The 27,695-nt window shown below is 41.2% G+C and overlaps 1 protein-coding gene across 17 annotated transcripts in view; it reads left to right on the top strand.

Moving 5' to 3' along the window:
- The window catches only part of LOC145359853 (neural cell adhesion molecule 1-like), a 515,972-nt gene that overhangs the window by 298,108 nt on the left and 190,169 nt on the right, over positions 1-27,695 (top strand). For all 17 annotated transcript variants that reach the window (XM_080214669.1, XM_080214666.1, XM_080214670.1 and 14 more), the window contains exons 2-5: positions 375-449; positions 15,765-15,977; positions 16,665-16,808; positions 27,033-27,170. In XM_080214669.1, coding sequence (XP_080070795.1) covers positions 375-449; positions 15,765-15,977; positions 16,665-16,808; positions 27,033-27,170 — 570 coding nt within the window. The remainder of the gene's footprint in view (positions 1-374; positions 450-15,764; positions 15,978-16,664; positions 16,809-27,032; positions 27,171-27,695) is intronic.

Here is a 27,695-nt window from a genome sequence, read left to right as displayed (position 1 = left end):
TTCCCGAAAAGAAGCAGCGTGAGTCTCTTGCTGCATCTGCAGCTGGCAGGCAAGACCTCCAATGCCTCAAGGTTTCACACAAACTGTGAGCATATTTTATTTTTGTTTTACTCTTAATTTGTGTACCTGCTTATTAGCAAAGTGATAGTCTTTGTATGTACACTCCACACTGGTACGTTTGTACTTGTGTCTATCCTTTTGCCGCCTCTTCACCATGGTACATCTGATGGCATCTCCTTTATTAAAGTTGCCTTGTAATTGAAACTAGTACGTGTGTTGTTCATGCATCACTCTAGCAGCTTGCGCATAGCTGGGTACATGCAGTAAGGCTGGGTGTTTGTTCGTTGGTCTCACTTTTGTTTTTCTTCTTTCAGCCGCGCTGCAAGTTGATATTATGCCATCCCAAGGAGAGGTCAGTGTGGGAGAGTCCAAATTTTTTCTATGCACAGGTAAGCAATGACATGTTAATTGCCTAATGTAAGCTGAACAAAATAAATGCTATAAGGGTCCAGCACACAGGAAAAAAAAAGTGATTATAATTGCACCAATATTTTTAAGTAGCAAAAGTAAGTATTAGTTGATTAAAATACTCAGCAGTGTTCACCTAGGCAGCAAGGTGCCCAGCTGGGAAGAACCACAATCTTTACAACAGTACAAGTGAGATCTTCTGCCCTGCTTCGGTGATTCACCTCCTCATTATTTGATGTACTTGTTGATTATGTATGTATTGCTGGAGTTATTTTTACAAACCATGGGCTTTTTGGCTCACTGCAGGAAAGACGTCCTCTCTGCACTAAATGTAACTGCACGCTCAGATTATTATATTTTGCACAATAGAAGCGTTTCCTCTGTGGATCTTAACTGAATGCCAAGCACTGTCTTCAATAACAAGACATGGTTTATCAGCACTTGTTCATCACAGTGTACTTGTTGTAGATTGATGGACAGCACTAGTATTGTAAATAACCAGCTCAGTATACTTCCCGTGTAGAGATATTGATTATAGTGTTGTGCCTTCCTCCTGGCTCAACACACTGACAAATACTTATTTTATAACCACAAGATTGCAAGATAGATTAAGGTGAAAAAGGTCATTCAACTCATTTGATCTTATCCTTCCAGAATGCTAACATTACCCTCTTGCAGCTGTGTCTAAATGTTTCTTAAATGAATTTATCGCCCTGGTCCCAGCCACTCTTCCTGACAATACTGTGTTGCATTTGACCTCTCTTTCCAGCCAGAGCAGTGGCATAGTGGTTAACACTGTTGCCTCACAGCGCCAGGGACCTGTATTCAATTCCTGGCTTGAGTCACTGTCTGTGCAGAGTCTGCACGTTCTCCCTGTGTCTGCATACGTTTCCTCAGGGTGGCCTGGTTTCCTCCTCCCACAGCCCGAAAGATGTGCTGATTAGCTGCATTGACGATGCTAAATTCTCCCCCACTGTACCCAAACAAGTGCCGGAGGATGGCGACTATGGGATTTTCATAGTAACTTCTTTGCAGTGTCATTGTAAGTTTATTGGTGATGCTAATAAAATTTTTAAAAATATTCTCCCAAATTCCACCTCCAAGCCCCAGTTAACTGTTAGCTGCACTGTATCAATGACAATTATATTGTTCAATTGAAAATAATCATCTTGCATTCAACAATTTCATCAAGCTTTTATTTCAGAAAATAGTTTTTATGACCCTCGTCTTTTGTACTCTGCAATCCATCCCCTCTTAATTCACTTGGTTCGGGCTGGTTTTTTTCAATCATTTATTGCTTTCAGTTCCCTTATCTTGGCCTCGGGCCACTTCCCCTGTGGTTCTTAGCTTTTTCAACTCAATTATTGCAATCCATATGAACTTAACCATACTCCCCTGGCCATTTGATACCCAAGTTCATTTTCTCTGCGCTGCAGTTTTTTTGATTGAATTCATAGATTTTCTCACATTGCCTCTAACAGCAGTAGAACAAATCACATTCTTACTTGCAAGAAATTGATACCACCAAAAAGGAAAGGCAAAGGATAAAGTCAAAGGACAAAATGAGAAAAATTACACAAGGTCATCTATAACAACATGTGCAGTCATGGAGATTTCAACTATATTTACAACAAATTAAATGACACTGGAGCAAAGAAAGCAATAGCAGATGACTTTAAAGTTTATACAAGGAGGCTTCCATCAACACTACGGTGAAGTTACTGTGAAAATCCCCTAGTCTCACTATTCGGGTACACTGAGGGAGGATTTACATGACCGGTGTACCTAACCAGCCCATCTTTTGGACTATGGGAGGAAACCTGAGCATCTGGAGGAAACGCACGCAGACACAAGGAGAATGTGCAGACTCTGCACAGTGACTCAAACCAGGAACTGAACCCGGATCCCTGGCACTGTGAATTGTGCCACCTTGCTACTAAAACATAGATTATACATTTAGACCAAGCATGACAATACAAGTTGGATTAAGAGCCCAAAAGCTGGTAAAACATAGAAAAACTACAGTGCAATACAGGCCCTTCAGCCCATAAAGTTATGCCGAACATGTCCCTACCTTAGAGATTACTAGGCTTACCTATAATCCTCTATCTTACTAAGTTCCATGTACTTACGGAAAAGTCTCTTAAAAGACCCTATCAAATCCGCCTCCACCACCGCTGTTGGCAGCCCATTCCATGCACCCACCACTCTCTGATGAAAAACTTATCCCTCACATCTCCTCTGTACCTACTCCCCAGCACCTTAAACCTGTATCCTCTTGTGGCAACCATTTCAGCCCTGGGAAAAAGCCTCTGACTATCCACTCGATCAATACCTCTCAACATCTTATACAGCTCTATCAGGCCACCCCTCATCCTTCGTCTCTCCAAGGAGAAAAGGTCGAGCTCACTCAGCCTATCCTCATAAGGCATGTTCCCCAATCCAGGCAACATCCTTGTAAATCTCCCCTGCACCCTTTCAATGGTTTCCACATCCTTCTTGTAATGAGGCAACCAGAATTGAGCGCAGTACTCCAAGTGGGGTCTGACCAGGGTTTATATAACTGCAACATTATCTCTCAACTCCTAAACTCAATTCCTCGATTGATGAAGGCCAGTACACCATACGCCTTCTTAACCACGGCTTCAACCTGCGCAGCTGCTTTCACCATCCTATGAACTCGGACCCCAAGATCCTTCTGATCTTCCACACTGCCAAGAGTCCTATGATTAATATTATATTTTGCCATCCTATTTGATCTGCCAGAATGAACCACTTCACACTTATCTGGGTTGACCTCCATCTGCCACTTCTCCACCCAGCCTTGCATCCTATCAATGTCTCGCTGCAACTTCTAGTATCCCTCCACACTATCCACAACACCTTCAACCTTTGTGTCATCAGCAAACTTACCAACCCATCCCTCCACTTCCTCATCCGGGTCATTTATAAAAATCATAAAGAGTAAGGGTCCCAGAACAGATCCCTGGGGCACTCCACTGGTGACAACTCCATGCAGAATATAACCCATCTATAATCACTCTTTGCCTTCTGTGGGCAAGCCAGTTCTGGATCCACAAAACAATCCTTGGATCCCATGCCCCCTCACTTTCTCAATAAGCCTTGCAAGGGGCATCTTATCCAATGCCTTGCTGAAGTCCATATATACTACATCTATTGCTCTTCCTTCATCAATGTGTTTAGTCACATCTTCAAAAAATTCAGTCAGGCTCATAAGGCATGATCTGCCTTTGACAAAGCCATGCTGACTATTCTTAATCATATTATACCTCTCCAAATATTCATAAATCCTGCCTCTCAGGATCTTCTCCATCAACTTACCAACCGCTGAGGTTAGACTCACTGGTTGCTGCAGAAGGTTAGGGTACACGGAGTTGGGGGTAAAATGTTAGCATGGATTGAGGATTGGTTATCTAACAGGAAGCAGAGAGTTGGAATCAATGGATGCTTTTCTGGTTGGCAGTTGGTGACTTGTGGAGTGCCGAGGGATGGGTGCTGGGGCCTCAACTGTTTATCGTTTACATAGACGATCTGGAGGAGGGGGCTGAGTGAAGGGTAACTAAACTTGCTGATGACACGAAGATGAGAGGAAAAGCAAATTGCGTGGAAGGCGCGGAAAGTCTACAGAGAGATCTGAATAGGCTGAGTGAGTGGACGAGGACCTGGCAGATAGAGTATAACATTAGCAAATGTGAGGTTATCCACTTTGGTAGAAATAATAGTAGGAGGGAATATTATTTAAAGGGTGAAAAGCTGCAGCATGCTACAATGCAGAGGGACCTGGGGGTCCTTGTGCATGAATCACAAAAACTCAGTCTGCAGGTGCAGCAGGTGATCAAGAAGGCGAATGGAATGTTGGCCTTTATAGCGAGGGGGATAGAATATAAAAGTAGGGAGGTCTCGCTGCAACTGTACAAGGCACTGGTGAGGCCGCAACTGGAGTACTGTGTGCAGTTTTGGTCCCCTTATTTGCGAAAGGATATATTGGCCTTGAAGGGTGTACAGAGAAGGTTCACCAGGCTGATACCGGAGACGAGGGGGTTAGCTTATGAAGCTTTGGAAGCTTTTCTTTTCTTTTTGACTAGATTTATTACAGCCTTTGTACACCACAGTTCCTGTAACCTACCATAACTTCCCTGTCTCATTGGAACGTTGCTATGCAGAACTCCAGACAAATATTCCCTGAAAATTTGTGACATTTCTTCTGTACATTTCCCCGGGAAAACCTCTTTCCAATTTAAGCCTCCAATTTCCTGCCTGATAGCCTCATAATTCCCCTTAGTCCAATTAAACACTTTTCTAACTTGTCTGATCCTATCTCTCTCCAATGCTATTATAAAGGAGATAGAACTATGATTATGAAAACACGTAAGAGGAGCACAGCCCACCACTAATAGATTAAAATAACTTACTTAAGGCAGAGTACAGATATCTCTTTAAATGACACGGTAATATATATATTAAAAACAGAACCATCTATCATTCAAACAAAAAAGAAATTGTAAACTTTATTATGTCCTGCAAGGACCCTAATAGATAACTCATTTTTTCCTTAAACACCATTATAAATGATATAAAACCTTTGAGTGCATTGTGGATGTTGACATCATTCTTGGGTTCTTATGATGTTCACAAATATCTTGAATTTCATTATTGCAGTGCCTGCCTTTTTGATACCAAGATTATGTTAGAAATTTACATCACAGTCCAATTCTGTTGTTTAATGTGGATCTCTTGAAGGATAGACCTTTCTTCATGGGCTGCAATCTGTTAAGCCTTTTCAGAATATCAGTAGAGAAATTGGGATTCGTACTGGTGCTTAAGTATTATTGCTTGCAAATCTGATTTTGTTCAGTTGAACTGAACCAAATGTTCAAACCCTAGGCTGATCAGATCCTAAAAACCTGGAGTGAGAGTCGGGAGGAGCAGACTGTTTTGTGAAGACCATTCCATTCCTGAAAGGATTTACCTTCCACACAGGCAAACATAGGAAGATGACATTTAACATCTAGTCAGAAAGTGCATGTGACATCTAACTAATAAGATATCCCACACGTGTCGAGCATCCATAAAGGAATGCAAACCTTGAGCATAAACCAAATACCTCAGTTGGGACTGCAGGTATTTTTATAGTCATGCAAGGTCATAATTCATGAATTATGGATTGTTTGCACTCCTCAAGGAATGCCCAATGTTTACTAGTGAGGTTTCCTCTTCAAACTTGATTAATGAGAAACCTAGACACATTAGAATAAAGGCAAAGTACTGCACATGCTGGAAGTCAAAGTAAAACCAGAAAATGCTGGAAAAACTCAGCAAGTCTGTCAGCATCTGCAGTCAGTGAAATGGAGTTCACATTTCAAATCCAATATGACTCTTCTTGGGAAAGGAGAACATCACCTTTTCACCTCTTCTGCCTCCAGTTGTTGCAGTTCAATTTTCTTTTGTGTCAGCAGACTTGGTGAGTCGAAGGGCCTATTCCTGTGCTTTTGTCCTCTTTGCTTTCGATTGCCGTACTAGACAAGATCATAGGACTGTGCAGAATCACGAAATTTCACAATGGTGACTTGTTTTATTGATACTCCCATATATTTCCTACATTAAACCAGATGAACTGATGCAGATCAAAAACACAAGCACATTTTCTGCTTGATATTCCTGATTCATACTGGGAACACACATCAAGTGTACCTCCAGCCTGTGATTTTTCAGGTGCTAAGATTAATAGGCAGAAAATCGTGGACTTGGGATGTATCCTTTCTAAGTATGCCTTCCTAGCATGTGTTATTATTTTGTTCTTTTTTTTGCCTTTTGAGAAGGTGTTGGTGAGCTGTCTCTTTGAACAGCTGCAATCCATGTGGCGTAGGAAAGGAGTTCCAAGATTTCAGACCAATGAAGGAACAGTGAAATAGTTCCAAGTCTGGATGCTGTGTAGCTTTTGAGGGGGAAGTTGCAGATGGTGGTGCTCCCATGTGCCTGCCGTTCTTGTTCATTACTAGGTGGTGGATGTCACGGGTCTGGAAGGCATTGTCAGAGGAGCCTTGCTGAGTTGCTGCAGTGCATCTTGTATATGGAACCGTGATATATGCTGCTGCCATTGCGCATCAGTGGTTGAGAGAATTAAATGTTTAAGGTGTTGTTTGGAGTGTGAATTAAGTGGGCTGTTTTGTCCTGGATGGTGTAGAGCTGTTTGAGTGCATCCAGACAAGTGGAGAGTATTCCATCACATTACTGACTTGTGCCTTCCAGATGGACAGGACTGGGGAGTCAGGAGGTGAACTACTCGTCTCAGAATTCCCTTAGCCGCTGCCTGCTCTGACCAGTTCAGCTTCTGGTCAGTGGTAACCTCTAGGATGTTAAAAGATGTACTAAAGTGGAAAATTTCTTTTAAATGCCCTTGTAGTTATTTTTATTTTTCGATCATGGGATATGGGTGTCCCTAGCTGGCCAGCATTTATTGCCCACCCCCAGTTGCCCTTGAGAAGGTGGAGGTGAGCTGCCTTCTTGAAATGCTGCAGTTCGCGTGCTGCGGGTTGACCCACAATGCCTTTAGGGCATTGTCCAAGTAAAGTAAATAAATTAAGAAATAAACTAATGATCAGCCCCTTTATGGGGACATGATACCAAAAATACAAAGCTTCAAATAAAACATAGAATAATGTTCCCAGAGCTAATGATACAGTACCCCCTTATATCTATGCTACATGTAATTAGAGCTACTTAATAACATGCAGATTGGCCAAGTAAGACTCTTACTTGCATTTCAGTCCTAGATCAATAATAACTGAGAGATTTTAAAAAATACATAGCTTAAGATTTGGTGCATAAACATGTTGTGAATTATGTGTTTTCAAGATGGGATGAATTAAATTAGATGCAACAGAACTGTGGTTTTAAAAAAATTTCAACTGTAAACTTGTTTATGATTAAACAAAGTCTGTTAAGCGTTTAGAAGATTAATTCATATGGAACTGCAGTAATTTTGCACATTAAGAGAAGTGCTTAACACACAAATTGCCCGTTCATTTAGACGTTTTTAGCTGGTGTTTTAGATAGTCGTTGATTAAACAAATATAAAATTGGACATCGCTTTCTCCAAATGTCCCTCAGTTTGCTCAGCATATATTGTGTAAATTTTAGATTACCATATTCATCAGCACAATGTTCTTTTCAAATACGCTGTCACAAAATCTGTGGCATATTTTGAAAATTAAAAGACAAGTTGTGTTTTAGTCTCCTAGGATACTTGTGCCCAAAATGGCGCCCAATTTCCTATCTAACTGAGCATACGGAACAACAGTGCCGAGTTCACAGAAATAATACTGTAATACCAAGAAATGCAGAGTTTCCAAGTTTTGACTCTGGTCTGTAACCGAGTGAGATGGAGGCACAATAGTTGATCCTATGGCCTGTGAATCACGGTGAGGAAAAAAGAATCAGTCATAATCACCGCCTGACACTCACCTATGGAAGTGTACCAGGACGGGTTAGAGCTTTAATTTGCCACCTCACAACCTTGTATCAACCATTACCACCATCACCCACACCCAAATTCAACCAATTTGCTGGTAATCATTATACGAGTTTATGCATAAAGGGGACTTGGGGACTGACAGCTTCTGTGGATTTGTGCTGAGTACTCATTTCTGGGAGAAGACAGAAGAAATTCAGTGAATATTCAATTGGCTAGTTGCTTTTGTTGTGAGCAAAAGATGTATCCATGGAATTTCTACAGCGCAGAACGAGGCCATTCAGCCCAAATTAGCCAGGAAGGAGCTAAAGAGAGTGTTAAGAAGAGCTAGAAGAAGACATGAGAAGGCTTTGGCGGATAGGATCAAGGAGAACCCTAAAGCTTTCTATAGGTATGTCAAGAATAAAAGATTGGTTAGGGCAAGATTAGGGCCAGTCAGAGACAGTAGTGGGAAGTTGTGCGTGGAGCCTGAAGAGATAGGAGAGGCACTAAATAAATATTTTTCGTTAGTATTCACGCAGGAAAAAATCAATGTAGTCGAGGAGAATACTGAGATACAGGCTTTTAGACTAGACGGGATTGAGGTACTTAAGGAGGAGGTGTTAGCAATTCTTGAGAGTATGAAAATAGATAAGTCCCCTGGGCCGGATGGGATTTATCATAGGATTCTCTGGGAGGCTAGGGAGGAGATTGCAGAGCCTTTGGCTTTGATCTTCATGTCGTCATTGGCTACGTATATAGTGCCGGAAGACTGGAGGATAGTAAATGTTGTCCCCTTGTTCAAGAAGGGGAGTAGAGACCATCCCGGGAATTATAGACCGGTGAGCCTTACTTCTGTTGTGGGCAACGTTTTGGAAAGAATTATAAGGGATAGGATTTATAATCATCTAGAGAGAAATAAATTGATTAGGGATAGTCGTCACGGTTTTGTGAAGGGTAGGTGGTGCCTCACAAACCTTATCGAGTTTTTTGAAAAGGTAACCAAAGAGGTGGATAAGGGTAAGGCAGTTGACGTGGTGTATATGGATTTTAGCGAAGGGTTTGATAAGGTTCCCCATGGTAGGCTACTGCAGAAAATGCAGATGCATGGGATTGAGGGTGATTTAGCAGTTTGGATCAGGAATTGGCTAGCTGATGGAAGACAGAGGGTGGTGGTTGATGGGAAATGTTCAACCTGGAGTTCCGTTACAAGTGATGTACCTCAGGGATCTGTTTTGGGGCCACTGCTGTTTGTCATTTTTATAAATGACCTGGATGAGGGTGTAGAAGGATGGGTTAGTAAATTTGCTGACGACGCCAAAGTTGGAGGAGTTGTAGACAGTGAGGATGGATGTTACAGTTTGCAGAAGGACATAGATAAGCTGCAGAGCTGGGCTGAGAGGTGGCAAATGGAGTTTAATGCGGAAAAGTGTGAGGTGATTCACTTTGGTAAGAGTAACAGGAGTACAGAATATAGGGCTAATGTAAGGACTCTTGGTAGTGTTGACGAGCAAAGAGATCTCGGTATACGTGTGTATAGATCCCTGAAAGTTAGCACCCAGGTTGATAAGGTTGTTAAGAAGGTGTATGGTGTGTTAGCTTTTATTGGTAGAGGGATTGAATTTCAGAACCGTGAGGTCATGTTGCAACTGTACAAAACTCTGCTGCAGCCGCACTTGGAGTATTACGTACAGTTCTGGTCGCTGCATTATAAGAAGGATGTGGAGGCACTGGAAAGGGTGCAGAGGAGGTTTACCAGGATGTTGCCTGGTATGGTGGGAAGGTCTTATGAGGAAAGGCTGAGGGACTTGAGGTTGTTTTCGTTAGAAAGAAGAAGGTTGAGGGGTGACCTAATTGAGACATACAAGATGATCAGAGGGTTAGATAGGGTGGATAGTGAGAGCCTTTTTCCTCGGATGGTGATGGCTAACACGAGGGGACATAGCTTTAAATTAAGGGGTGGTAATTATAGGACGGATGTCAGAGGTAAGTTCTTTACTCAGAGGGTAGTAAGGGCGTGGAATGATCTGCCTGCAGCAGTTGTGGACTCGCCAACTTTAAGGGCGTTCAAATGGTCCGTGGATAGGCATATGGATAACATTGGAATAGTTTAGGTTAGAGGGTCATTAGATTGGTTCCACTGGTCGGCGCAACATCGAGGGCCGAAGGGCCTGTACTGCGCTGTAATGTTCTATGTTCAATGTTCTATCATGTCTGCACCAACTCTTCGAAAGAGCCTTTTACCCAGACCCACCTCAGCCCTATCCATGTAACCCCGCACATTTGCCATGGCTAATCCAACCAACATGTGTGTCTTTTAGATTGTGTAAGACAAGAATATACACAAACCAACATATGCCAGGGCAGTGCTTCCAAACCTTTTCCTCAATGTAACCCTATTTTAGTGCTTTGAATTCGATGTGAGCCCAGAATGAGAGCAGCAAAGAGGATTTGCTGAGAGTTCATAGAATCCCTACAGTGCAGAAGGTGGTCTTGTGGCCCACTGAGCCTATACCAACAATAATCCTACCCAGGTCCTATCCCACAACACTATATATTTACCCTGTTAATCCCTCTGACACTAATGGACGATTTATCATGACCAATCCACCTAACTCGCAACACCATACATTTATCCTGCTAATCCCTCTGACGCTAATGGACAATTTATCATGACCAATCCACCTAACTCACACATCTTTGGAGTGTGGGAGGAAATTGGAGTACCCAGAGAAAACTCACGCGGACTCTCATAGTTGAGAGAGTGGGGCGTGGTGGGGGATCACAGTACCATTTCGAAGGCTCTAACCTTCGCTCAAATTGATCATCAGCGACTGAGAAGCGATTTGCTTGCCTGTTCTCCCTCACCCTGCCACTTGACACCTCCCCCACAAGGGCAGAATACTGAATACAACTGGACAAAAATCGAGGCAGCAAAATGGAGGTTAACTCCAGGAGATCATGTGATAACTAGACAGACTCTTGCTTCAGACCATATTGGGCAGTTGTGGTTTTAATGACCTATTGCAAGGGTTCTTTCGGCTGCTCCTGGTCATCGTTATAGTCTTGGCCCTTGCAACCCACGATTTGGGTTCCATGCACTAAGATATTCGACCACAAGATCATGGATAGGGCTTTGAGCCCCTCTAGTCTGTTTCACTATTCAGTTTGATCATAGTTGATCTGTATCCTAATGTCCAACTTTGTTCCAGATCCCTCAATAACTATACCTAACAAAAATCTATCAATCTAGGTCTTAAAAGTTACAGTGGCTCCATGGCCTTTCAGGGAAAGTAATTCCAGATTTCCTCTCGTGTGCAGTCCCAGCCCCTGTGTCAGATAGGGATTTTTCTGATTGATTGGACAGGCAGGGACCAAAGATATGCACATAGAGTCTTAAGGGCCCATTGACCCCATGAAAATTGAGTGTCTTGTTACATGATCACCAATGGTGAGTAACTCACATTACAGGGAGATCATCACCACAATCCTACAGTAATTGAGATTGCATCCTGTGTGTGTGGGGGGGGGGGGCACACTTTTTGATAATAAAGTCTATCTTATTGAATATTGGACATGAGGCATTTTATAAGGCAATTAAAATCCTTCCAGAAATTTGTGCAATGCGTTTTCCATTTTACACATCACCTCTAGTCCCTACCTTTTTTCAATTTAATTTCAGATTATTTAACTAATAATAGAAAACATGAGGATTTTTAAACCAGGCTCCATGCAGTGCTCCTATATCTGAGACTGAAAGAATGGCTTTCCAGAAGCCGAACATCACAAATTGCTATGGGAAATTGGTTAATGGAAATAATTCAATGATAAAATTTTTGGCAAGTCCTGGGGGAGTATTAGGAATTGCAGTTACTTTTGCTGTAAAAGTTCTGAATCCCAGCTGTTCTTCATTCCATCACTGCTGGAACACAGGCCTTATTTTCAAAATCGTCTCCCCCACACCTACACAATCAGGATGCAATCCCAATTAGCCAAGGATTCTAGTGGTGGTCCCCCTATTATGTGAGTTACTCACCATTGATGATCCTGCAACAAGAGCACTCAATCTTCGTGGGGTCAGTGGGTCCTCAAGATCCTATGTGCACATCTTTGACCCATGTCAGCCCCATAAATCAGAAAAATCCTTCTCTGGCATGGAAGCTGGGGTTGCTCAACTCCACCATTCCAAGCCCCCCAACCCTCCTGTCTCTTCCCCCCCACCCCACTCCCCCCGACCCCACTCCCCCCGGCTCTTTCTCCCGTCCTCCCCCATTTGCTCTCTTCCCCCCCGTCCCTCCCCACTCGCTTCCCCCCCGTCCCTCCCCACTCGCTTCCCCCATCACCCGACTCTCTCCTCTCCCCCCGCCCTCACCCCCACCCCTCTCCTCTCTCACCCCCCCAACCCCCCAACCCCCCACATCACCCACTCTCCCCCCAGTGAGAAAAGTTCCAATCCTGGAAGAGGTGTACACTTGGTGTTTGTTTTTGTTCCAGTTATTCCAGTTCCTCTCCAACTTTATTCCCTTTGTGATTGGCCACTGGGGAAATAAAATATAGCTATTTAGGATATAAAACTCATAAAAGTAACAGAAGTCCCCAGAAACAATGGGAATTAGTGGAGAAATAAACACAGGAATAAGGATGGTGACAGGCAGAAAGAGCAACACGGCAAGCACATAAGCAGAAAGCAAAGTTCTAGAATAAGAAGGGAACGTGCTGTGATTAGAGTGGAGCTCTTCCAAGGGCTTCTGATTCACTTCACAGTGCAGCGCACACTTGACTCCCCCAACATGGGCTTATGAGTTGCAACAATGGCAACATTTTTTTGATTCCCAATGTGTTCGATCAAGGAACATGAAATATTTCACAAACAATAACCTCAGCCTGACGTGCCCACAGAGCAGGCCTGAGTGCTTCCAGGCAGATTGAGCAGATAAATTGAAGCTTTGAAAAACAATTGGAAGGCTTTGATGAGAAACAAAGCAATGCAGATCACCTGTGTGAAACACCATGTTCTGCTTATTATCTATGAGCAAAGTCATTCTGAATTTGCTGGCAAACATCAAACAAAGCTGAGTGTGCATGAAGTTTATTGAAAAAAAATCAGCATTCCTCTACACGATAGGTCCCACCTTAATCCAAATACATGCAATCTGCAGCTCATTCTTATTATAAATACATATGCATCTCATTATAATGTGGTATTTGTATACCTTGAAAAATAACATTTTGTGCCCTTTTAAGTTGTTTATTCTGCACCAGGGATATTAATCTGCACATTTTTCTGTGTTTTTTTTTCCCCTGCCCCTTTCTCAATAGGGGCAGCACAATGACACAGTGGTTAACAATGCTGCCACAAAGCACCAGGGACCAGGGTTCAATTCTGGCCTTGGGTAACTGTCAATGTGGAGTCTGCACGTTCTCCCTGTTTCTACGTGGGTCTCCTCCGGGTGCTCCAGTTTTCTCCCACAGTCCAAAAAATGTGCCAGTTAGGTTGATTGGCTAATTTGCCCCTTGGTGTTAGGGAAATTAGCAGGGTAAATATGTAGGGTCACAGGGATAGGGCCTGAGTGCGATTGTTGTCAGTGCAGGACTGATGGGTCACGTGGCTTCCATCTACACTGTAAGCATTCTATAATTCTTCGAAACTGTCCTTAAGTATTCCGAACAGAGGACTAAGTAATAATGTGTCAGTGGCTTTTACTTTGTTTCATGATCTCTTTTCATTCAATAGAATAAATCCAACATAACTAATACAGCAAGTAACCTACTTCCCTTTGGATTATTACTTGATTTGTAACACATTAAACATCATTCTTGCTTAAATAGGGTTTAGTTCACTTGAGATCCATAATCTGTCCAGGGCATTTGCTCATGTGGCTGTGCTGTGCTCTTTTTGAAATCTCACACGGCTTCGCATAAAATTAAACAGGTGTTTTTTGAGCATTTTGTACCTACACTTCACTGCATGAGAAAACAAGAACCACAGGAGATGAAAAATCTGAAGTTGCCAGAAAGACTTTTGCTGCTATTTAATTAAGAACTTCCTGAAAAAAAAACTAATGAGCCTTCCAACAAAGAAGCCCAACTTTCCTTGGTAGCAATGAGATGCAAATAGCAAGCTGAGGAACTTCATGACCTTCTCTGTCGGGCTATTTTTGAGTGATTGAGCATTGTGTCGGCAGTCTCCTGGTAGCGAGCAAAATGTTTATTCATGAATTGCTTTGCCGATTTTCCTGTATATCCTCTTGCATTCACCTGTGTTTCTCAATCAGGGCAGATGGCCTAACTAGTAGGTAGGCATCTCCATCAGCCTTCTGGGGGAAGGCTTCACCTGAGCAGTTTCCTCTCCAGGAAGGAAACTAAAATTGAAAACTGATTCCTCTGGTTAATGGTTCAGTACCTTTCTGGGTGATTTCCAGAAGGACTTTGCTTCTGTTTTTTCTTAAAATGTGCGGACTTATTTGTAATATGCTAAGTTTGCATTCATGTGCATATCTTGACGTTTGACTAACAGCACTGCCATACAATTACTTCAACTTTGATTAATATGGTCTTTGCTAGGTTTCCATGGTGATTTTTGCCATTTATTTGTTTTGCCATGGAGAGAGTTTGTGGTAGTTTATTAAACTGACAATGCTTTTCCCACCAGAATTTTACATTTATATTGCATTTTAATTTATTCCATTTAAAATTAGTTATGGATCCACCAAAAATATACCTTTGCACTTTAAATCATTCGTGAGCAAGGTGAGTTGTACTAGGCTCTCTGTTAAATCCCAGATCTTTGCACTGTTGCTATATAAAACTCTAAAAGAAGAGAGCCTAAGATATGGCATTCCTTTTGGCTATATTCTCCTGGCGCCCGTGTAGATGTAGAATTGTGACAACAAAATTACTTCATAGAAAAATGATTTCAACAACTGCTATATGGAGGCGATTTTGTCTCAACCATATTGTGTAACTTATCCATCAAATCTATAATACTTTAATACAGTGCAAGTATAGCCCATTTTTAGAGAAAAGATGACTGCCAGTTTAAATCAGCAAACAATTCCTATTTTCAGTAATATTGAATGGCCCATGGTTGAGCGCAGAGAACATTTATCAATGTAGATTAATAAACAACACATGCCTGGCCAGGTTCACTATAATGTTGAATTCCAGGCTCCTCTTAAGCATTCTACTGATAGTTATGTTCAGTGAATCTCTCAAAATATTTAGAGTTAAAGAAGTAAAAGGTTGTGCAGTGTCTCAAATAGTAAAGTCGCACCTTCACTAGTAAGGTAGTCATTTGAATTTTCAACAATATCAAAATATAAGCGAACGCAACAGAGATTATTATTGCATATATCAACAGATAAAGGGGTAGTGTCTATTTGATTGCATTTTCTACCTACTATTTTAAATGGATTGACAACTGCTTTAGTGGATAGAGAAATATCATACAAAGCTGTTAAACACATCTTCTGATATGATGAATAATAGTTTATAGTCTGCATTCATTGGCTTAATTTGTCTTTGAAATCGTTCAAACTATTGTTATATGCAAGTATTAAATGATTGAAACTGAGCAACAGAGGAACAGTGGTTAGCTCCTCGACAGAACCAGATTCCAAGCCACCCATTGTTTCCAATCAGTTTCACCTGTGATTTATAATTATTTTTTCAGAAATATTTTGAACATCTCACCAGGTCAACTAATAGCTAGGAAAATAAACTAGAGCTTGGTGCTAACTTAACATTTAGAGTTTAACATTTTAAACAATTAAGTGTTCATATGCTGATAGATATTGTACCTCATTGACTATTCTTTTTATTTCAGTGACTGGAGATGTTAGCACCATTTCCTGGTATTTGCCGAATGGTGAAAAGATCGATCCAAATCAACAACGTATTGCTGTTGCAACAGTAAATGAAATATCTTCTAGCCTGACCCTCTACAGTGCCAACATCGATGATGCGGGCATTTACAAATGTGTGGCAACATCAAAGGATGGGAATGATTCCGAGGCTACTGTGAATGTTAAGATCTACCGTAAGACATTCAGCAATTATTTCTCTATTTATTTTGGATGAGACTACCTTTTTTAAAATACCTTATAACCTTTATAGTAGCCCTGTCGTGACACCCTAATCCTCTCCCTCACACTCCGAAGGCAATCTCAAGGGTAGCAATCCAGTTAACCTGGATGTTGTTGTGCCAAAGCTTGGGCCTCTTACCTGATACTGCCCCCTCTCATTATGACAAGACCCCAGACCCAATATCCAGGGCTCCATGAGTTATGAATGGAGAATAACACTGTTGAGGTGTGCGCTGCAGAATTTATACTACTTTGACAACTGCTGTTCACAAAGGCAGGTTTGTTTATCCAAAAGTAACAAGTTAGGAAGCTCTGGTTAAAGTGAAATTCAAGGGGAGCACCTCGAGGGCAGCAATGAGTATGCTTGCATACACTCTTTGGAAATATTTCTTTGTATGTTTCAACTAATGGAGTGTTGCCATCTTCTTCTGCACTGGTATTTATATTTCTTTTTAACTGTTGTAATGATTTTTTAAAAAAATCTTAAATACTAACTTTCAACATATTCAGAAACTGGAAATCAAAAATGTAACCTAACTGGGTAAAAGGAAAGGGGAAGGAAACGAGATCTAGAGAGGAAAATCAAACGCACACGAACAATGTGAACTTACTCGGTGCTTTGCACCTTCCTCTATTTACAGAAAAATTGGAATTCAGGAATGCCCCTTCACCACAAGAGTTCAAAGTTGGTGATGATGCTGTTGTGATTTGTGATTCTGTCAGTTCACCTCCGCCAACCATCACATGGAAACACAGAGGTAGAGACGTTGTACTGAAGAAAGATGGTGAGCTGAAAATAATCATCATTATTTTGCAGACTATAAGGGTGGTTAAGTAATACTTCTGCAGTTGCATGACTGATTAAACACTGACTGATTAATTGCAAGTGTTCACTTTTAGAAATCTGTCTAGCTTTCTCAAATACCTGCACTTAAGGTTGCTGTTTCCAATTACTTTTCTTTTCATCCCACTTCCTAGACTGGGTTTGTAACTAATCAGAGTTCTTTCTCATTAAGATAGCATTGCCTAACCAGTGAATAATGCCTCTCTCCTTCCTACATTCTCTGCACACATTACAACTTAATAGGCTCTGATTAGGCCACCCTGTAAAAATATCATCATAAATTGCCAGTGTACTCCTTTGGATTACCAACTAGCAAATGGAGTCTGGAAAAAAAAACTGGTATCAGGAGTTGAATGGAGCTCAGTGCATAAGGAGACAGCTAAATGGACAAAAAGCCAGGGCTATATGGGGCTAAGCATACTTGATCTTTTGAAGAGCCAGCAGAGGCAGGATGGGCCAAATAGACTCAGCCTGTACTGTAGGTTTCAATTACTCTGGATACAGAAGACAATTCCGGGTTACATAGGCAGAGCAGAATTTAAGCGAGACATATCATGGTCATAAACAGAGGACTGGGTAGAAAGGCTGTGAAGAATAGGATAAGTATGGTTCTTGTTGGCATTGTCTCAGTGATATCGAAAAGTGGGCCATCTCTCTGTCTGGCAAACTGTATTGTGGGGTATCCATCCAATTTCAATTAATAAGGAATTCAACATTTGTAACTTGGTGAAAGCTTTGGAATGTTTAATGTGGAAATTGTGACATCTGTAACCATGCAGAGTTCATTCCGAAGCTTGAAGGCTGACTGCCAAAGTGAAATATAAACCTCTGTTGGGGAGTGTTGTGTATTAATGACAAATTAATTGGCCCTGGAAACTACAGTGCCGAGTAGATATGATTCATTTCTGAGTCATATGGGGTAAGGGCACAAAGAAACTGAATCTCAAATCTAATTAAGTCAAATTTTGCTTTGCAAGCCTGATTTCTGCTTGAAATTGTTTACATCTGTGGATCCCCTTTTTCTTTGGTCTTTCACTGCAGGAAACAACCCAGAGTGGGGTAGTTTTGATTATTATAGAAGATTAAGTTTTCTAAATTTTCCTTCATTTATATCAAAGCAAACAAGAGGCATATGACAGGACAAGTGTCTCATGTTCTCTAGTTTTCCTGCTTTTATGTGTTACCTTACAAGTTGGGAGCTCTGTAAAGCTTAATGTCAATTTTTTCATCAAGTTTTTTTTCATCGTGAACCTGTACTTAATACTTACGAAGCAGAATTTTAAAATGTCTATTGTTTATGAATGTATTCATATCAGTTTAGAGGAACCGACTAAGCAATGAAAGAAAAGGAAAGGAAATCCAATGTGCGAACAAGACACACTGTATCCCAGCACTTGGATCTTTCTGGCTGCTGAAGTGAAGGTGATGTTGCTGAAGAGTGAGTGACCTGGTGACCCACTCCATAGCAACACCCCGCAATGTTGGCTTTGCAGCTCGTCTGCAAAGGTCCAGAGATAGGCTGGAAGTTGCAGCTGACGGGTCCCTGTCACTGGCTTCGCATTAGCGGCAGGACACCATACAGCAGATGGCGCGGCTCTGCATCTGCTTATTTGCTGACCCACATCCTGTCAAGGCAGCTCCCCATGGTTACAGCTAAATTGGCTGGGCTTTACTGGCTCCTGAATCACCCTGGCACTCATTTTACATGCAGTAACGTTGAAGAAATAACAAATTGGAATTCGGCTGTTCTTTAGCAGCATTTAGCAAATGGTTAGTCAGACCTTCAGATGTTGGTACTGTAAGCACTGTCACCACAAACCTATGGAGTTGAGTACCTCCCATTCCTCTGTAATTGTGAGTATGTATACCTCTGTCCATTGATATTGATGTCATGGTACAGTATGTCAGCATTAAGCACTTATTCTGGCATACTTCGCTCTTTCTTTCAAAAGGTTCACAACAAGGGATTGATGGCATTAGTGCTAATGAGGGGGTGGGGAAAAATTTTATAACCTGATATATAGACAGCTCAGCAACTAACAATGGTGAGATGCCATGATAAATGGGCATGAAAGAAACTCAGGAAATTGGGTTTTAGTTCAAGTGGTGTATTTTATTTAATTAAGCATGATAATGAAATTGCACCCATTTCCAATCAACGCTCAATCTTCTGAACCCAGTGAATACAGGGCTTGGCTGTCCAGCCTTTCCTTGTAAAATAAATCCCTCCCATCCTCATCGTTTCATTTCCTTAAACACGAGGAATAATGGAAACAAGTATCAGTATCATGAGGTAAATTGAACAAAGAGGATTGCATTCAGTTTATTGACGTATGTTGTGCCGATATAATTACGTTTCACGTAACAGAGATGATTAGCAGTTTCTAGTTTGAGGCAGTTAATCACCAAGATAACATAGATACACGAGCGTTTGGAACAGGAGCGGCTCCTCGGGCCTGCTCTGCCATTCGATAAAATCTTGCTGACCTGATTGTGGGCTCAACTCCACTTCGATGTTCCATCAATCTTGATTGATTCTCTTGTCAATCAAGTTAACACCAAGTCAGACAACTGGAGAGCTGGAGTTGTTGGATTTACTTTTCTGATGCTCACCTGATGGTACAGAATCCATTATTTGTTCTATTGCACACACTCAAATGCTTCAAGCGTAATTTCAGTTTGTGGGGTGAGCAAATCTTGGAAGCCGATTATTTTTGCACTGTGAACAATGACTAAAAAGCATTGGCTAAAAAGCTCAAACAGTAACACTAATAGCTTGATTATAGAAAGCATCTTTGATGTTAGCAGGAGATGTAGCTGTTATCCTGATATTGTTCAAAGTCTACCTTTACAGCTGAATATCCTGGTGGTCTCCCCACAGAAATCTCCTTTCTTGGTCATTTTCAAACTGTCTGGGCTCCAACCCTGCTGATGGTTACAGAAAAGCAATCTGATGCACATAATCTGTAAAAAAACCGGTATCTAGCAGCGGAAATGTATATCTTTGGAAGATTGCAAGAAAATTGGCCTTAAGATAGTTGGATTGTTCGGATTAGCCCTGGAACACTTGCACATGGACCATATAGAATCCCCACAATGCAGAAGGAGCCATTCAGCCTACCGAGTCTGCACCGACTCTCCAAAAGACCATCTTACACAGCTCCATCCCCACCCCTGCCCTATCCCTGTAACCCAGGGATTACCATTTACCATATACCATTGCTAATCCATCTGACGTACACATCTTTGGACACTAAGGGGCAGTTTAACATGGCCAATCCACCTAACATGCACATCTTTGTAGGGTCAGGTGGGATGAGTATAGCTGAAGCCCAGTAAGGAAGGACTCACCCTGTTCCTGTTTTTCTGCATGTAATTCTACTAGTGCAATATTATCTTAACAAAATTATGCTTTTGACACTGCATTTAGTAGTGAGTAACAGATGTGGTCAATCGTATTACAGTTCCTCCTCAAATGCAAGATTCATCTAGGCATATTTCAGCACAAATTTAAGATGTGTGGCCACCAGGGAATAAGTTCTATCTCAGGGACTGATCAATTCTGATATTTGTGCTTATGGTCAAAGATCATATCCATGAGGTTGAATGACCTGTCCTCTTTTTAAGCATCCATTTTCTTCAATTCCCCTGCTCACAGGAATAGTTCTGAATATATACGCTAACAGGACTATGTTTACACTATTAACTTCTTTTTGGCTGTAAAACCAGGAGAATAGACAAAATCTCATTGGGAATCTTTACTCGGCACTTGAAGAATAAAACATTCATTCGCGCCCAGAAACTTTCCAGATGACAGTAAGATGTCACTTCTTAGGGTGTCTCTTCCCTAGAATATACATTGACTTATCACCACTAAGAATCAAGTAACAGAATTTAAAACATATAATTGAAAAAATTAGCCATTGGTGTTCTATTAAATCTGAATGTCTTGTTGAAGTTGTACAAGACACTAGTAAGGTCACACTTGGAATACTGTGTACAGTTCTGGTCACCCTATTATGGAAAGGATATTATTAAACTAGAAAGAGTCCAGAAAAGATTTACTTGGACGCCATCAGGACTCGATGGTTTGAGTTATAAGGAGAGGCTGGATAGACTAGGAATTTTTACCATGGAGCATAGGAGACTTGGGGATGATCTTATAGAGGTCTGTAAAGATAGAGTAACGTAGATAGTCAACATCTTTTCCCAAAGATAGGGGAGTCTAAAACTAGAGGGCATACTTTTAAGGTGAGAGGGGAAAGAGACAAAAGTGTCCAGAGGGGCAATTTTTCCAACAGAGGGTGATGAGTGTCTGGAACAAGCTGCCAGAGATAGTAGTTGAAGCAGGTACAATTTTGTTTTTTAAAAAGCATTGAGACAATTACATGGGTAGGATGAGTGTAGAGGGATATGGACCAAACACAGGCAATTGAGACTCGCTTAGGATTTTAAAAGAAAGGGCGGCATGGACAAGTTGGGCCAAAGGGCCTCTTTCTATGCTGTAAACCTCTATGACTCTTATGACTTAATTATACCTTGTGTATTGTCATGGAGATTGTGCAGTGTCTTCAGCATCAATATTCATTATGAAATCTAATTTTTTTTCTTTAGTTCTATCTCTTCTATCTCTCATGACCCTTTGATACTTGGACTGTTTGGATCACTGTTTTATGTTCTGTATTACACAAGATGTATGGAAATTGTGCCCAGTTAAGTCATTTGTTGATTACTTATTGAGAGTCATAGAGGTTTACAGCATAGAAGCAGGCTTTTCAGCCTAACTTGTCCACTCTGCCCTTTTTTTTTAAACCCCTAAGCTAATCCCAGTTGCCCGTATTTGGCCCATATCCCTCGATACCTATCTTACCCATGTAACTATTTAAGTACTTTTTAAAAGCCATCATTGTACCTGCCTCCACTACAATCTCTGGCAGCTTGTTCCAGACACTCACCACCCTCTGTGTGAAAAAATTGCTCCTCTGGACACTTACGTATTTCTCCCCTGTCACTTTAAGCCTGTCTAGTTCTAGACTGTCCTACTTTTGGGAAAAGATATTGACTATCTAGCTGATCTGCGCCCCTTGTTATTTTATAGACCTCTGTAAGATCACCTCTCAGCCTCCTACAGTCCAGAGAAAAAAGTTCCAGTCTATCCAGCCTCTCCTTATAACCCAAACCATCAACTTAGTTCAGCACAAGTTAAGCTCCCATCAGTTGAGCCCCTGTGAATGTGAGCTTAATTTCCTTACATGTCGTCAGTGTTAGTTTTATTTGCAGGCCTTCTTTAACAGGAACTGTATTCGCTATTCCGTTTTAGCACAGGCATCCTTGCAACCCATCCAAAGGTCTGATTTAAAGTTAATTAATAATTTGAGCAAGAAATTGTTATCTCATCATTTTATCCTTTGAGAATTCCGTGCTGGTGCATTGTTTCCCTGATGTGAATGTTTACAGAGCTCGACATAATTATGTCTCTTGAACAGAACAAATTGGGAAGTCTTGACAACTGTTCATTTCCTATGATGCAAAGACGCAAGACAAACTAGTATTTATGTAGCAAATAGCTGAAGGGCTTAGTGCAGCTTAGCCTGCCATCATCTTACAAGGAAGAAGCCCAGTGAGAAGATTGAAGATCATTGTATCCTTCCTACATCCTCTTCCTGGGCATTCTTCGTTAAGTATCCAATTGATATCTCTCACAAGGGAGTGGCTGTCATATTCACCATGCATCACTGTCCATGGTTTGTGCCAATGGCTGAGAATTACTTCAAACCTTTTCATTTTTGTAATTTCATAGAAGGTGTAACAAAATCGTATGCACATTATGATGTCACTTTTAAATATTATCTCCAGAACCTGTCAAGCTTAAGTGATACTCCTCTGATATGTGAAATACGCATATCATTTGAAGAATCAATAAGAACAATTAATATTAATTCCAGGTTTTTGTTTGTGAAGTGGTTTGCAGTGTCATTCAATCAACATTGCTTGATAGTAGATTAAAGATTACAACACCGATTAGACGCTAGCACTGCCATTTTGAAAGTTGATACTTCAACTAATATCTTCCCCTTGCATAGCTAAATACAAGTGCAGCAGCAGTAAAGATCCACTATCAGCATTATTTTAAAGCATAATCAACTACTTCTGTGTTTGTTGCTAATTGATTCCTTTTGGATTTTGATGTGATTATGGAAGTGTTTGCTCCTTTTAAGAGTCGTTTGTACTGAAAGACCTTGTCCTGACATCAGGATCTGTCACAGACCATGTGTGCCCAGACGTTGGTGCAATTATTAGCATCCTATTTGGTGTTCAGAATGGTAGAGAATAAGTAGAGGTGATACAGAGTCAGGCAGGTTCGTTGAAGAGGGTAGAGGAGAGGGTGGGGTGATCTCAGTGAGATCTCATTTTCCGGTTCTCCCTGCCGGTGATGTGACAAATTTTTCACCCAGGAAGGTAAGGAACGTCATTTCCATACATTTAAATATAAATAGTGGGCAACCCTGTTGAATTGTCTCCCCAAATTAGGAATTCCTCCCCTCAGGTTCACAACTGTTTTTTAGCAATAGGGATCAAGCAAAGGAACCAGCCAGGGCTGTACAAGTAAGTATAGACCCCAGGGAGAGAGGGACATGCTCAGTCAGTACCCACCCAGCTCTTGCTCTAGCACTCACCGACCTCGCCAACCCCTCACCCCAGCTCCCCCACATCCCAGCTTGTGCCCGTGCTCCCCTCTGCCGCTTGTTACAAGTTCTCGTTGAGATCTTGTTAGGGCCAATGACATTTTGTTTAAAGTAGACAAACTTTGAAATGTAAGACATTTCCTAAGTGAATGAAGCCACAGACTCAATGGGTTTGGAGCAAACAAAAATACAAGTTCAAAAAGATAAAACAGTTTACAATACCTAGCTTAACAGTATTCTTGGGAAATATGAGGTATATGTGAATTAACAATTAACAACTCACCCAGATGTCAATAACACTGTGAGGCAATCAATCTCACTGAAACTTACGAGGGTTCCCAATCTTCACCTGTGAAGATCTTGAATTGGAATTTTCTCCAAAGGTCATTTTATATCAGGAAGCTTCAAAATCAGTCAGCTCGCAGAGTTTCAATCTCACCCTTTTTGAGATTCTGTTTTCCTGGATACATGAGCAAGCACCAGTTTCAGCTCTTAGATCAGACCAAAGGGGTACCTTTGCCCCAACAGCCTGTAGCATAGCATCACCAACCTTCGGCTGCCGAGTTGGATCTTCAGGCCTTCTTCTTAGCCCTTTCTGATTACCAAGTTTTTCCCCAAATCTGCTCCCTGCAGCTCTTTTTCCAATTGGAGCCTGTTTTCCTTGACTTAACTGGGACTTGTTTCTGCCCTGTCTTTATCCATTACCTGAGACTATCCTTTGTGACCGATCTGTCTCTCTCCTCCCTTGCCCCTCTCTCCAGTATACTTTTCTGATTCAAACTGATGGTCTCAAACTGACTTTTCAGTGATTCTTGAACTGATTTGGTAACCTATCAAAACATTGCGAGATGGTCCTGTCTTTTTTTCCCTGGCAGGAATGATTGTAACAGGCATTGGAACATCCTGCACTTTAAATGTTACAATCTTCACAGACTGCAAGCTTACAGAGACACCAAATGGATTTCATAGCAACTTCCAAGGCCACATCAGAAAATTTTGGCGTTTGCTTTCAGCCATATTGTGCCAAAGTTCAGTGTTTCTATTCAGTAACTAATTCCAGTTCTTGCCCCGGAATGATTCTTTCTTTAAGAAATTCAGACTGGCTTTAACTTTGCACTCCATGCTCAGGTGTGCGGCCACTGAATTGCATGCTTAATGCTGGCTGCACGCTACCATTGTTTAAACGGTCAAGCAGCATGTAGTTTGGCCACTATTTGGAATTGGAATCAGCATGTAAGGTGTAAAGGTATGAAAGCACAAAAGCGTCCACCAAAAAACAGGAAAAATGCAACCCATCCAGTCATCACCTTATGAGTTAGTCTCGATCATCAGTAAAGTGAAGGAAGGTGTCAGTGACAGTGTAATCTAACGGCATTTAGTCAGCAATAACCTGCTTACTGATGCCCAGTCTGGAATCTGCCAGGGTCACTTTGTTCCTGACCTCATTACAGCCTTAGTCCAAATATGGACGAAAGAGCTGAGGTGAGAGTGACTTCCCTTAACTTCAGACTGAGCATGGCATCAAGGACCCCCAAGCAAATCCAAGCGAAAACGCTCCACTTGTTGGATACATACCTTGTACAAAAGGAGGTGGTTGTGAATGTTGGAGTTTAATCATTTCAGGCTGTGGAGCTCCTTGGAGTAGTGAACCAGACTAAACCATCTTCAGCGATGACCTTCCCTTCATCTTAAAATCAGAAGTAGAGATGTTCACACGATGTGTGACTCTTCAAATACTGAAGCAATCCATATCCACATGCAAGCAAGACCTGGACAACATTCCGTCATGTTAATATTGTGACTACGGGAACAGGTCAGAGGCTAGGAATTTTGCTCAGTTCTTGATTCCTCACCATTTACAAGGGCACATGTCAGGAGTGTGTTGAAATACTCTCCACTTGCTTGGATTAATGTAGCCCCAGCAACATCCAGCACAAAGCAGCGTGCTAGATTGGCACTCCATCCACCCCTTGAAAATTCACTCCATCCACCACCAATGCACAGTGGCAGCAGCCTGCACCGTCTATAAAATGCACTTCAACAACTCGCCATGGCTCTTTTGATAAAGTTTTCGAAACATGCCAGCGCTACCACCCAGAAGGATAAGGGCAGCAAATGCATGGGAGCGCTATCACCTTCAAGGTCCCCTCCAAACCACACACCATCCTGACTTGGAACTGTATTGTGTTTCCTTCACTCTTGCTGGGTCAAAATGCTGGAACTCTGTTCCTCACAGCCCTTGGTACGCACGGCACGGTATCACTGCAGCAGTTCAGGAAAATGGCCGATCACACCTTTTTAGAGATAATTAAGTATGGGCAATGAGTGCTAACCCTGCTAATGGCATCCACATCAATGGAAAGAATAAAACTAAAAATCATGCATCATGATCTTCCTGACTGTTTTCAGACACATTATTTTGGCCTGGGAGTCCAAATACCAAAGCAAAAATGTGCTATTTTTTTCTGTAGAAATCCTCTTCATTAATTGAGATCAGCCATTACCTTGCCAGAAATGAGCAGGCTTTGTTCAGGCTTTGACAAAAAGAATTGGTATTTGCGTAGTACCTTTCATTTAGAAAATTACTTAACGTGCTTTATTGCGGGTTGAAAGAAGTGTTTATTGAACTTGTAGCTAAAGTGTTATTCATTCTCAAACTTGAGAAGTGACAAAGAAATTCTGTAAATAGAAACTAAAATTCAGCACAATGTGGAAAACATTTGTCGCTTGACGCAGTACAATAACGGATTTGGGACAAAGCATATAGCTGTCAGAAATGTATGAATAGAAGTGATTGGGACTTTGTATTATGAAGTAACAATGCAAACGCAAAGAATACAAAATGCTTACTGAGTTAAGGAAGAGGCAGACTAATTTCAAAGTAATAATTGTATGAGTTATCAAGCAGCAAATGGTGTTGTTTTCTAGGATAGGCGAGATGATCTTTGCTCGAGTGCATTCTAAGTAGACTTTGTATTCAAGTATTTTTAGCAGTGACTTCCATGAGGATCTCACATGAAGAAACAATTATGAATTACATTTCTCCTATCATAGTTGTAGCAAAAATTTTAAAAATCACTGAGTATAAAGCAGGATATCCTATGAATTTTTTTACCATGAATGTTATTATACAAGCACCATCAACCAGTCAGAATTCATCCTTTGGCTTATCTATTTAAAAAACACCTGTATAGGAATTCTATTCCCTCTTTGATCCACATATCTAGGCATCTGGAGATTTTAAGGCAATTCTTGGAAAAATCATTCAGAGAAGCAACCTGTACTTTAATGGGAAATGCATATATCACAACAAAATCTATGAACAAGAAAGATGAATAGCAGAATGGATAAATAGATCAAGTTTCAGCTGCCAAAATCCCCAAACTAACTAAGTGGACGTCTATAGGCAATAGATTTCCTGAGATAATTTAACCTTTTTTTGAGTACAAGGACTGATGGTTTCTTTTTTTTTGCTACAGTTCGTTTCACTATGTTGCCCAACAACTACTTGCAAATTCGCAACATTAGGAAGACAGATGAAGGTACTTACAGATGTGAAGGAAGAATCGCTGCTCGTGGTGAAATCAAATTCAAGGATATAAAGGTTGTTGTTAATGGTAAGTTGTTTAATTCTCATCATTAATTCAGTTTGGTAATATATCAATGCCTTTCTTCTTGGGCAATGCTAGTGGCCCCAGCTCTGAGCCAGAAGCTCTCGGTTCAGGTCCCACTCTGGGACTTGATGGCTATGGAAGGTGAGCTTGTAACATAGCCAAGGAGACTGATCATCAGACTGAAAATCCTTCCAGGTCATGTGAAGGCAGGCGATAAGAGCAGGAGAGTTTCCTGGTTTGCCTTATTCAGAAAGCAATGGCAAATCTTTGCCAAGCAGATCATAGACCAATCCATTGGAAGTCCAGAGGCATCAATGCCCTCTTGGGGCATGTTACTTGAAGGAGAAGCACGACACATCACTTCAGTTTAAACAAAGCATTGACCCTAGTAATTGCATGCAGTTTTTATTTACAACGTCACTTCATTCCGAACTGTCTCATAAAATAAAGATGTTTACTTCGTAGTAGCTCATTTTTATAAAGTTTGAAGTTTATTCATTAGTGTCACAAGTATACTTACATTAACAC

Source organism: Carcharhinus amblyrhynchos, chromosome 29, assembly GCF_965287045.1.
Source record: "Carcharhinus amblyrhynchos chromosome 29, sCarAmb.v2.hapA, whole genome shotgun sequence".
Lineage (NCBI taxonomy): Eukaryota > Metazoa > Chordata > Chondrichthyes > Carcharhiniformes > Carcharhinidae > Carcharhinus > Carcharhinus amblyrhynchos.
The sequence above is the reverse complement of the archived record's forward strand: the minus strand, read 5'-3'. Positions and strand labels throughout refer to the sequence as shown.